The sequence below is a fragment of the Dermochelys coriacea genome, chromosome 10 (assembly GCF_009764565.3).
Source record: "Dermochelys coriacea isolate rDerCor1 chromosome 10, rDerCor1.pri.v4, whole genome shotgun sequence".
Lineage (NCBI taxonomy): Eukaryota > Metazoa > Chordata > Testudines > Dermochelyidae > Dermochelys > Dermochelys coriacea.
In genome coordinates, this window is record NC_050077.1 from 47125044 (window position 1) to 47137371 (window position 12328).

Genomic DNA, 12328 nt, shown 5'->3' on the forward strand with positions numbered 1-12328 from the left:
GGAGGGGAGGGGTTCACCTGATTCCCCACCTCTGCAAAGTGTTCCCCTTTCGGTAGCCAGCCAGTCAGCGAGGACAGGGGCAGAGCTGTAGCACCGTCCCCTCTCTGCCTCCTTTCAAGAAGATTGCTCCGTGCACACACACTGAGTTCAGAGATTAGGATTGTATCTAGCCTGTGTGCAGAGCAGGCCTGGCGGGGAAGAAAAGGGCAAGCAGATCTTTTTGCCTTCCCATGGAAGACCCAGGGTCAGCCTGCCCTTAACCTCTGCGCTCTGATCACAGTGCCAGTCCCACTGCTTCATGGGAGCAAGGCTTTTCAAAGTCTGTCCAGACTTCGCAGACCACTGACAGCAGGGAGCCTGAAGGTCACCGGTCCCCTCCTCCCCTAGCCCTGTGCTATATTTAGCTCCTGAGAGACCTCTAATTAGATCTGTCCTTGTGGGTTTGCTGGCTGGGAGCTGCACATTTCCAAGTGTCCCGAGTCCAGGAGCAAACAGGGAGAATCACACAGCAGAACCCAACACAGAGCACACAGGATGGCAACTCCGGCACTCATCCCCCAAAGATTTACCCTGAGTATGTGCAGGGGAATGAGGCTCCAGAGCAGGCCTGAAAAGCCTACAGGGACTTTAGGAATCAGGACACATAATATTAACCCTTCGGTCTTCCCACTGCCCCAGAATCTTGCAACCTCTGCTGTGCAATTCCAAGGGCTGCAGCCTTGGATCAGTGCTGTATCCTAGTGCATGCAATTGCAAGCACCCCAGCCCTGTTCCAATGCTACAATCGTTATTGCGGGCAGTTGATGGTGCTACTGCCCGATGCCAGGGCTCCATCCCCTACTATGTGTAATGTTTTCTCTGAAATGTTTGGTCCCAGCCCCAGGTAATAGCCACTGGGGTTTGCAAGGCCTTCCTTACCACAGACAACCTCTGGCTGGGACTTGGGGAGACTGAGCGGCAGCTCATTCTGCTCAAGCAAGATTTGGCCTTCACCACCTCCATCTCCAAATTAAGGATCCTAAAAAACAGACAGACAGACAGTAGCTCCACCCTGCTTCCATTCGTCACATCCCAATCTCTCTGTCACTTTCCCAATTGCCCCTCTCCCTGCCCTCTTTCCAACCACCATGTCCACTGGCTGGGAACTACCTGACAGCTGTCGCCACCCCCACGCTCCAAATGGACCCTTTGTCCAACAGTTGCTCCCTGTGCCCCCTCTAGAGATGCCCCAGACCCAAACTGACAGGTTGCTCCAATCCTCATGCTCGCTCCCAACCTCTGGGCCAACCACTGTCAGCCACTGTCCCCCGTTCCCACCAAAACCCCTTTTCCTAAGGAAGAAGAGTAGGTTACGTTGGTGAGTTCAGTGCTGGTGAAAGGTGCCAGGCTGACTCATACACTGAAGTCCTTTGCTTATCCAGAGAGCAGGTACAAGGAACAGAGCAGGGCACACACCAAACCTGACCAGAGGGGAGTTCATTCAAACCCTGGCCTCTCTGCTGAGCATGCCAGCCAGGGAGATAGCAACTGCCAAATCTGGGGTCTGCATTTCTGGTGTGGACTCTGGTCCACTAGAACTGGACTAAGACCTTCTACAGACAAACTCATCACACACAAGTTACTAAATAGCTCTCAAGTGAGAAGAACTTTCACTCAGTCCCCACTGGCCAGGGCTGGAGTGGACATGGATGCCTAGGGGCACTCTCCACCTCCAGTCCCGAGCCACCTAGTCTTCTGGGTTGGGGCAGCTGCCCCACTGAGAATGCAGGCTGCTCAGGGAGGGTAATATGGTGCTGACCGAAAGATTTAGACTAGGATTTCCAGGGGCACCTAAGGCAGGCAGGTGCCTAACTCCCTTAGGTATGCCTAAAACCTCCACTCTAGCTCAACGATTTCACATGCTAAACAAGAAGCTCCTTAAGCTGCCGTCTTCGCCAACCCACTCTGCACCCTAGTCTCTCTATGTACGGTACCTCTGACCCTGTCCCAGCTGCCTGCATCCTATGTACTCCTTGCCTAGAATTCTCAACCCAAAGCCTTCCTACCACCCGCCCCCAATTCACGTACTTCTCTTGCAGGTCCCCTCTCTGTTTCTGGTCTTCATAGCGGGACAGGTCCAGCCAGCTCTTTTTCTTCTCTAATTGGGTGAGGGAGCTCTCCATCTGCTGTGGGAAAGGCGAGGTCAGGAGAGAATTCAAAGGCAAGCAGCTTAATTTTATACTAAATCTTGAAGAGAACAATGCCAGAGGAGTGCCACTCTCTATTCTCCATGACAGAGGCCAGACTATTCCCAACAGAGATAAGCTAGAAGCTGCTCCAGCCTCCCAGATAGGCATCTCTAACCTCCAGGATCATAAGCTGCTAGTTCCTCAAATGAGACCACATGCTAGGGGACACAACCTAGCTAGTGCAAAGTCCACTGAAGTCATTGATCTCAGCAAGCACTGAGCACTCAGGCACAGAGAGTGTGAACAGCACCATCCCGCTCCACTGTACTGCATTCACCCTCTGAAGGATGGGCACTCACTGGCTCAAGTCATCCCAATGGAAACAACTGAGCAGCCTGCCCAGACCACTGAGATGTAATGTGCTGCATCTGAGAAGCTTGGAATTGGTTAGACTCATCAGGCTTGACCCTGAGGGGTCCTGAGCACATGTAGCTATTGAAACCAATGGAGGGTGCAGGTGCTTAGCATGTCTCAGAGTCAGCCCCAAAGTCAGATGAGTGTCTAGAAGAAGGACTAGAACCAGCCGCTCCTCCTGTGTCCCAATCAGACAGGTCCTCACAAACTCCCCAGGATTTGGAAAGACTCCAGTTTACCTTCTGCTTAATGGAAAGTAGCTCAAACTTCACCCTGTTGAGTTCCAGCTTTTGCAGCGCTTCTGCCTGTCCCTCTAGCACCCCAGGAGTGTCCCGCAGAGAGGGCCCCAGCGCCGCTGTCCTCTGCACATTCTCTGGTAAAGATGCCCGCAGGTCCAGCTCCAATCCACTCCACACCCTTCGAGTCAATGGTCGCATTGGACCATATTCTTCTGTGCCCCAGTCCGGGAGACGAGATAAAGAATACCTCCTTCTGAGTGGTGGGCTGGAATGCTTCCTGGCACATTCCACGTCATTGGTTAAAACTCTGCCAAGAAAGAGATCCATCCTTTTTAATTTTAACGACTGATTGAAAGGCCTGGGAAGGTAGAACAATGAGGATAGCTAACAGGAGACCTCAATGGTGACAAGATCATCCTTAAACCATTGTTCACAACTCATTAGTCATACCATTTGTCTTTAAAGGTTACCTGGTGCAATGGATTCTGGGGCATAATTAGGAAAAATGTCTTTGTCCAACCTCTACATCCTATGAGACTCTATGGACAACAGGAGAACTAGTAGGATGATGTCATCCCAAGTATCAGGTAAATGAAACCCAATTGACTGAAAGAGGAAGGGATAACTCCTATTTAACTCAGATGCCCTATAAACAGCTGGGAGAAAACCTATCTTTGTTAAAGATTCAATACCCACCCCAGTTCCTTCAATGAATGGCTGAGAAAGCTAACAGTAAACACCTGATACCTCCAGGGAGTCCTCAGGCAAATGCAGGGAAGACCAGATGTCTGTTACCAAATGTGTCCCAGAAACCACCGCGCTAGGTGCAGCATTGCTTCAAAGGAGGCATGGTGGGAGGGAGAGGTAGAATCTGAGAGCCAAATGCAGCCACTACACATGGCTGAGCAGAAACATGGCCTCCCTTTCTGGTGTGAGTGAGAAGGACTAGAGCAGGCATAAACTTCACAGCCAGAGCTTAATTCCGAGAGCTACCAAGCAAGCTACCAAGCTTTAACTCCCTCTGATGTTAGTGGGAATTGCTGATACTTAGCCCATGTCAGGATCAGGCCCCTTGGGAAGAACAGCATGGGACAAAAGTATTGCTGAATGATCATTATGTCCTTGTGCTATTCCAGTGACTCTTGAGAGGCAATACCCTAGGCAGCCACCTGCAGTCCTGACACCAGAAAATACCCCCAGTCCTGCAGGTGAATTCCATTGAATTACACTGAGAAAACCCCCACTGCTTCTGCAGGGCAAGTGGAAATTTAAAGGCTTGGACTCTACTTCCCCTCTGCTCTTTGCTCAGGGGCTTTGTTTGGTAAAATCAGAGTTATAGGAATGCTAGTGAAACCACCATTTCAGTTTGGATGACTGTATGGATGGATATGTATGGGGATGAACATATCAACTGATAGATCAATCAATCTTAGGGACATTTTTCCCATTATAGTTCTCAGGGGAAGGACACATTTCTTATTTTAAAAGGAAATTAACCAAAAACACTCACTCCAGAGTATGAATTATGCTGCAATATTCCACAGATCGTGCAATTTAAACTCATGTGATTGAAACAACTTACTGCCCAGTAATTCACAACCCCAGATATGCGATGTAAGAACATAGCAATTGCCTACCTGAAACCCACCAATGATAAATCTAACCCAATCCCCTGCATGCGGGATGCTTTCAAGGAAGGAGAAAAGCTCTTCAGGCACCTAGTTGTGCAGGGCTATACCCAGCAGGGAAATTTCTTCCTGGCTGCAAGTGGTGATCAATTTCTGGACTGAAGCATGAGGATGAACAGCTTTTGTTTTGTCTTACCTAGTGTGACTGCAGATGCTATTTGTCTGGCTGTGAGTGTCTGATCCATTTTGAAATGTATTAAGCAAGTTGATCCAATAACACACAGCAGCAGGGAGTTCCAGTTGTAACTTATTGCTTAAGAAAAGGATCTGACTTGCTCTGTAAGTATTTCTTTCTGTCCTTCCATCCATCCACCTAAACTGTACTTATATAAGAAAGATTCCTTGCAAATCTTCCCAACAAGCAAGTTTTCTGCACCCTTCAATCACAGACGATTCCACTCGATTCCCACGGGATCCCTCCCATCCCAAGCTCTTTTAAAACTGAACTTACATCCCACTATCTATGGAGTGGATCCCTCGCAAGGGGCTCATGGACCTGGCTCTTTCGATGTGCTTGGGGCTAAGAGAGCCCCTGCTGGACTCTCTCCATGCGCTGTTGGAGTGGCCGGGCTCCCAGGGTCCTGGCGTCCCGTTCAGAGGGTTCTGAATGAGGTGAGGAAGAAAAGACTGATGCAGAGGACAGGGATGTGCCACTTCCATCTTGATCCCCCCTTGATACACACACTCACACTCTCTCCTTTTCACTCTACCCGTCCCGCACTGGAATCTCTCCCCATCAATGTCAGGGATGTTGCTTGAACAAAGGCTGTGAATCATGGGAGCAGTCACTAACAACCCCTGCCACCCAGCCACCTCATGAATGCTCATGGCAGCTTGTGAGGGAGAGGGAATCTGGGGTGTGGCAGAGGTAATGCCCATGGCCTCTGTGCCAGAGGTGAGATCACAGGGGATTGCTGGCAGATTGCCCTCTGAGCAGTTTTAGTGTGCCAAGGAATTGAGTCCCAGACCCATCACCAGCAGGACATCAGCCTGCTTTATCTTAGGAGGCACATGGTATGACAAGCAGAAGGCCAAGGATGGAGCATGACCCCTTTGCAGGAATCCTGTGAAGTCCCAGAAAGGTGCCTGGTCCCCCAGCACGAAGGTCAGGCTGGTTCCATTACCTCTCCTTGGAAAGGGACCCCTGACGAGGGGTAGCTGTTTGTGTAGCTCCTCTCCAGCTCTGACACAGAACAGGGTCGAGTTGCCCGTGGGCTTCTTTTACTGTTCTCAGGATCCTGGCCAGCCCAACCTGAGACCCCCGTGTCAGTGCCATGCTGGAAGCATCCATCACCGCTGTACCGGGACGGCAGGCCAGGAAAGCTGTTCTGCTTCTGGTGGGACATTTATGGCCCGGTGGTATGAGGGAGGAGGAGTGCCCTCCCTCGAAAGGTCATCAGTGCAGCTGAGTCTCAGGTACTAACATTTGCTTCACACACGGCACTTTCCCTGGAGCTTCCAAGGGGAATCTCACAGATCCAGATCTATGGTACATGGAGGAGATGCAATCCAGCTGTGGCATTGAGTGCCAGAGGCCTGTCACCAAGGGCAGCAAAAGGAAGAATCAGTGGATACCCAACAAGGGAATTCATATGGGATACCTCACCCTGCAATGTCACTCACTACTGCGCCACCTCCAAGCACATCCCAGAATCCTCTGTTCCATTTCCCAGGGTGCCATGCGAATCGGCACACTGCGCTATGGGGCAGATCCTCTGGCTGCAATTGGCTGGGCAGATCTGTATGGTCAGGACACTGAAGAGAGGGAACAGGAGGAGGCTTGCAACCCCAACCTCTTCCCTGGACTGTGCTGGTAGCTGCACTAGAGGTGAAGGCCATTGAGAACCCTTAGTGTTTTCTCTCAGATGTCACAGCACTGAGCACAGCATAAATCCACAGACAGATGGCTGCATCTCCTCTCGCGGAGGTGACTCCCCGAACAAGCTCAAAACCAGGAACGCCCGTATCCCACCTCAGTTGCAAGGCTGAAGGCCACTCTCCCCTATCAGTCACAGAGCCCACCTGGTCAATCCCACAGCAAACATCCCTATGGAGGTGCGTGACACAGGCAACAATGCTGCAGAGGGAGGTGGGAGGCTCTGACTGTGGACTTGAAAGTAGAACATGAGTGGGCAGATAAGGCTGGGTGGTTCCTTGGCAACATCCGCTCCAGCATGGGGAGAGTCCGAAGGAGGAACCTTTTCCCCCAGCTGGCCCTATAGCTCCAAACTGGACCCCATCTCTATTCACAACATCCTGCATTTGCCAACACAGGGTGTGTGATAGGAAAAGACCAAGCCCTGGTGAACATGAAGTGGCTGCACCCTCTGCTCCAAGCTTTGGCCAGGAGAAACACAGGCGCTGGTGAGAGTGCAAGCAGAGCACTGGTAAGTGACTTACCCATCCGCGAGTCTCCCCGCAGGCCCTTGGGGACTCCGTCCGATTGAATCTCCAGGGCGTCTCTTCGTTCAGCTCAGCTGCTGTACTCACCACCTCTCCCCATGTCAGGAAACACAGGATTGCTGCTGCCATGGCAACCGAGATGGCAACAAGCTTCAAAGTGCCTGTTCCCCCTCTCCTGATAAACTGGCTCGATTGTGACGTGTAGGCGGCTATGATGGGGGAGCGGCAGGGGAGCCTGGCAGAGTTGCTCACCAGCCGCAGCAGGCCCACGCTTCCCCACACACCCTGGGCCCCTCTCCTGCCACTGTCCCTCTCTCTCTATGCTCAGCGCTTCCCTGGGAATGAAAGTAAAACTGCCCCAATCCTGCCTCCCCCACTTCCATCCTGGGCCCTGGGGATAGTGGAATCGTGGTGGCGCAGCTGCGATCCCATGTGAGGGAGCTGGGAGATTCAGGGTCTCCATCCATGGTAGCAGTGGGGAGTGAGGATCGCCACAGACAGTGAATTTGTAACTAACCAGATCCCCCAGCCAAAACCCTCCTCCACAACTAAACTCTCTGCTTTCAGAACAAAAAGCAAACCTCATTTCTCTGGCTCAGCCTTCTTGCAGTAACTGTCTGGGTTAAAACAAAGAAATCTGATCTAGCCTTGAACTCATACTGGCAAAGTGCACAGATATAAAAAAAAAAAAGATATTTCCAATCTAACTAGAGGGAAAACAGACAGACAGACATAAAGTGACTTGCCCAAGGCCACACAACAGGACGGTGGTGAAGCAAGGAAAGATGGCAACTTCCTATTTGGTTTTTAATTATTTTAAAGATTCTATTTAAGTAGCTTAAAATCTCCGTTGAGTAACTTACTCTTCTCGATAACGAAATGCAACAGGTAGCAAATTGTATCTGTTATGTGGCAGTTTTCTTTCAATCCCCTCTTAGTTCATTTGCAGTTACAGGTACGCTGCTTTTCCACCTGCTGCTCTTTCTATACATCCCTTTACAGACACCATTCACCTAGCACTCCACATTCCCCACTGCCTGCACAAGCCTTCCAACAACAATTACCTCCCAAAACGTCCATCAAGTCTCTTTTACATACCGTATGTGACTCATCTGCTATTAATAGCAGCAACCACTGATCCCTTTATTAGCTTTTCATTGACACTCATGTTTGCACTGAAAGGGGGAAAGGGGGCTGGGAATCCAACCCCTTTCTGAATGCTGGCAAACTAGCCATGCCAGGGATTCCCAGATCCAGGGATAATAACTGCCAACCCCTCCATGTTCAAACTCATGAGTCAGGCCGTAAAAATATGAGATTTTTTTTTAAAATACATGTTGGGTTCTTTTTATTTTTCTTCAAGACTTTTCAAGCTTTTCTCTGCAACCATGAGGGCAAGACGCTTTATATAAAAACGAAAGCTGAGCGTCTCACATATTCACATGACTCCAGGAGCTGGGGCTTTAAGGAAAACACCAAACCTTGTGAGACTTGTGATCAGATCACGAGGGTTGGCAATATTGAGTAACCAGAGGTAAGCAAGCACACAGGCTGGAAGCCCCCTCCCAAAGCATACCCATGGTACAGGAGGCTCTCTGACAGAGCTGCAGAATTGACTCCCCTGCCCCTTCTCCCCCATGCTGCAGGAAGCCCCAGTACAAGAGGCATTTTGAGGGCCGTGGGGGCTGGGGCATTTCAGAACAGGTGAGGGGGGCGGTTTACCTACATGCACCGCAGTGGGCCCCAGTGAAGGGAGCATTTTAGAATGGGGGGGAGTGTGCTGGAGCACTTCATAGCAGGTGGGTGGCAGTGCTGCACCCCAATGATTTTACAACTGTGCAGCAGGCAAATTAGAGCAGCTTAGAGCTACCTTAGCCTGCACCAGGAGCCAAACCCGCCCTCAGCAGGTCCTGAATAAGGAAGACACTAGCCCCTTCTCTGTCCCTGGACCAGGGATGAATCTAGCTCAGTGACCACACATGCACATACACACACACACTCCCCATAACAGCCCAATTAAAGGTTCCTTTCACAGAAAAAGCAAACTGTGACACCTCAGCAGAACAACTCCCAGGGAGTGACATGACTTCACTGAACAGCTCTTCATTGCAGACATGCTAGGACAGATAATACAGCCCAGCTAACACTGGCAGTATCCCTGGGGCAGAAGCGAAAGTAAGCCGGTCTGGTCCAGTATGGCGTACTGGCAAGAACCAGTGTGCCGTCTGGACCGGCTCCCCAAGGCTGTCCACTTAAAGGGCCTGGGCTCCCGGCAGCATCAGGAGCCCCAGGCCCTTTAAATTGACACCAGAGCCCTGCTGCCGGAGCCACGGGGCTTGGACGGCGATTTAAAGGGTCCAGGGCTCCATTGCGGTAGCGGAAGCTGGGAGTCCTGGGCCCTTTAAATCACTGCCAGATGCCCGGCTGCCACCACTACCCCAGGGCAGTAGTGGTGGCCGGAGCCCTGGGCCCTTTAAACTGCCGCCCAAGCCCCACCGCCAGAGCCCTGGGGTAGCAGCAGTGGGGCTCCAACGTTGATTTAAAGGGCCCAGGGCTCTGCTGCAGTAGCCCCTGAGCTCCCAGCCGCCTCTGCAGCTGGTAGCTCCGGCAGTGATTTAAAGGGCCCGTGGCTCCCAGCCACCACGACCGCAGCCAGAGCCCCGGGCCCTTTAAATCAAGATTTAAAGGGCCTGGGGATTTAAAGGCCCTGCCTTTTCTGGTTGAGGCCACGCCCCCCCAGCTCAGGATTCTGGTGTACCCAGTAAGTCCTTTAAGTTACTTTCACCCCTGCCCTGGGGGTACGCTGAGGACTTCCGGGGGTACATCAAATCATCTAGATATTTGCATAGTTTTACAACAGGCTATATAAAAAGCACTAGTAAAGTCAGAAGCACTTTTACAACTACAATACCCTCCTGCTGAAGTGAAGATTGACAGAGCCAGAAGAGTACCCAGAAGTCACCTACTACAGGACAGGCCCAACAAAGAAAATAACAGAACACCACTAGCCATCACCTTCAGCCCCCAACTAAAACCTCTCCAACGCATCATCAAGGATCTACAACCTATCCTGAAGGACGATCCATCACTCTCACAGATCTTGGGAGACAGGCCAGTCCTTGCTTACAGACAGCCCCCCAATCTGAAGCAAATACTCACCAGCAACCACACACCACACAGCAGAACCACTAACCCAGAAACCTATCCTTGCAACAAAGCCTGTTGCCAACTCTGTCCACATATCTATTCAGGGGATACCATCATAGGGCCTAATCACATCAGCCACACTATCAGAGGCTCGTTCACCTGTGCATCATATCAATGTGATATATGCCATCATGTGCCAGCAATGCCCCTCTGCCATGTACATTGGTCAAACTGGACAGTCTCTACGTAAAAGAATAAATGGACACAAATCAGACGTCAAGAATTATAACATTCAAAAACCGGTTGGAGAACACTTCAATCTCTCCGGTCACTCGATTACAGACCTGAGGGTGGCTATCCTTCAACAAAAAAATTTCAAAAACAGACTCCAACGAGTCTGCTGAATTGGAATTAATTTGCAAACTGGATACAATTAATTTAGGCTTGAATAGAGACTGGGAGTGGATGGGTCATTACACAAAGTAATTTGCGTATTTTAATATTTAATTTAATATTTCCCCATGTTATCTACCCTCCCACCCCCCACTGTTTCTCAGACGTTCTTGTGAACTGCTGGAAATGGCCCACCTTGATTATCACCACAAAAGGTTTTCTTCCTCACCCGCCCTTCCTGCTGGTAATAGCTCATCTTAAGTGACAGGTTTCAGAGCAGCAGACGTGTTAGTCTGTATTCGCAAAAAGAAGGGGAGGACTTGTGGCACCTTAGAGACTAACAAATTTATTTGAGCATAAGTTTTTGTGAGCTACAGCTCACTTCATCGGATGCATTCAGTGGAAAATACAGTGGAGAGATTGATATACACACACAGAGAACATGAAACAATGGGTGTTACCATACACACTGTTAGGAGAGTGATCACTTAAGATGAAAAAAGAAAAGGCATACTTGTGGCACCTTAGAGACTAACAAATTCATCGGATGCATCCGATGAAGTGAGCCGTAGCTCACGAAAGCTTATGCTCGAATCAATTTGTTAGTCTCTAAGGTGCCACAAGTCCTCCCCTTCTTTTTGCGAATACAGACGAACACGGCTGCTGCTCTGAAACCTGTCATTAAGGGCCGAAGCGCTTCATGGCTTTTCCCGAAGAGGTGCGACTGGCACCTCAGCGAGGCACGGGCTGGACGGTGCAGTTAAAACCTGCAGCAGGGTTGTGGCTTAGGCAGGTGGAGCGCTCCAGAAGGCGGGATGCGAATGCAGGGGACATGGCAGGGGCTGGGCTGGGCTTGTGCCAAGCGACCCCCTGGCAACAAATACCAGTCATTCATGGCCGTTTTCCAAGGAAAGCAAATGCAATACCCCGGGGCCCTGCGCGCGCACGCTACACAGGTGCCCTGTTGTACGCCAAGCCCCGGCTGCCACGTGCCCCGGGAAGAAAGGGGTTTCCCGCAAAGAAGTCCTCCAAGAGCATAGAGCGGGTGGCTAGAGGAACCAGGAGCGTAGGTAGCGCTCGGAGGAGCCCTTCTTGCTGGCGTGACGGGTTGTCAGCAGGAAGGGGCTGCGCGCGCAGCTCGTGTCGTGGTTGGAGGTGGTGGCCGTGGGGTGCCCGCTCGCGCCGCAGGTCTAGCCGGAAGCGGAAGCAGCAGCTGCGGCGGCGCAGGGCCTGAGCGGAGCCGCCGAGCGCAGCTCTGAGGGGGTGCGGGACGGTGAGTGCGGGGCGCTCGGCCGCGACAGCCCCCGGAGGCGGGGAGCGCGAGCGGGGCCGGAACATCCGGGAACTCGGAGTGGGGGAGGGGGGTGAGACCCGGATGGGGCAAGGGACGGGCCTGGCCTGTCCTGTCCTGTCCTGTCCTGTCCTGAGGGCCGAGACTCGCTTCCCCAGCGCCAGGTTTGAGCGCCTCCCTCCGCGGGCCTTCCCCGCCTCTGGGGCTGCCCCTTCCCACCCCCCTCCCCACGAGAGTCCCCGGCGCCAGCCCCCCGCCTCTGGGGCTGCCCCCTCCCCGCGAGGGTCTCAGGAGAACCTGAGGTCTGGGGGCGCCCCCCTTCCCTGCCCCGGCCTCTGGGCCTGCTTTCTTTATGCTGTAGGGTGTGTGTCTAGAACCAGGTCCTCTGCTGGTTCCTGGGAGATGGGAGGGGATTTAAAATTTACAAGTGTTTTCACAGCTGATCCCCGGTTTTGGAATGTCTGCTGATGGAGATGGTGTAGAAATAATATAATTGTATTGGGTGAGATAGCTGACGATCCAAAATTAAAACCCTCCTATGTCCATTTAAAAATTACTATGATCACATGAAGGATGTCAAGGGAC

The 12328-nt window shown here is 51.7% G+C and overlaps 2 protein-coding genes across 14 annotated transcripts in view; one reads left to right on the forward strand and one right to left on the reverse strand.

Moving 5' to 3' along the window:
* The window catches only part of LOC119862092 (myosin-3-like), a 37813-nt gene extending 30589 nt beyond the window's left edge, over positions 1-7224 (reverse strand). For 3 of the 11 annotated variants that reach the window (XM_038418081.2, XM_038418073.2, XM_043494281.1), the window contains exons 1-6: positions 6910-7134; positions 5634-6045; positions 4961-5112; positions 2822-3128; positions 2068-2165; positions 919-1018 (exon numbers count right to left, since the gene is read on the reverse strand). In XM_038418081.2, coding sequence (XP_038274009.1) covers positions 919-1018; positions 2068-2165; positions 2822-3128; positions 4961-5112; positions 5634-5855 — 879 coding nt within the window. In that variant the 5' untranslated portion in view covers positions 5856-6045; positions 6910-7134. Of the gene's footprint in view, positions 1-918; positions 1019-2067; positions 2166-2821; positions 3129-4960; positions 5113-5633; positions 6046-6909 lie in introns of all 11 variants that reach the window. The other 8 variants (XM_038418082.2, XM_038418076.2, XM_038418074.2 and 5 more) reach the window with 6 other exon arrangements.
* Positions 5009-12328, forward strand: part of CLK3 (CDC like kinase 3) — a 33502-nt gene continuing 26182 nt past the window's right edge. Inside the window, exons 1-2 of one of the 3 annotated variants that reach the window (XM_043494287.1) lie at positions 5009-5019; positions 11590-11725. The gene's annotated coding sequence lies outside the window, so the exon portion shown is untranslated. Of the gene's footprint in view, positions 5020-11570; positions 11726-11823; positions 11908-12328 lie in introns of those variants that run through there. The other 2 variants (XM_038418084.2, XM_038418085.2) reach the window with 2 other exon arrangements.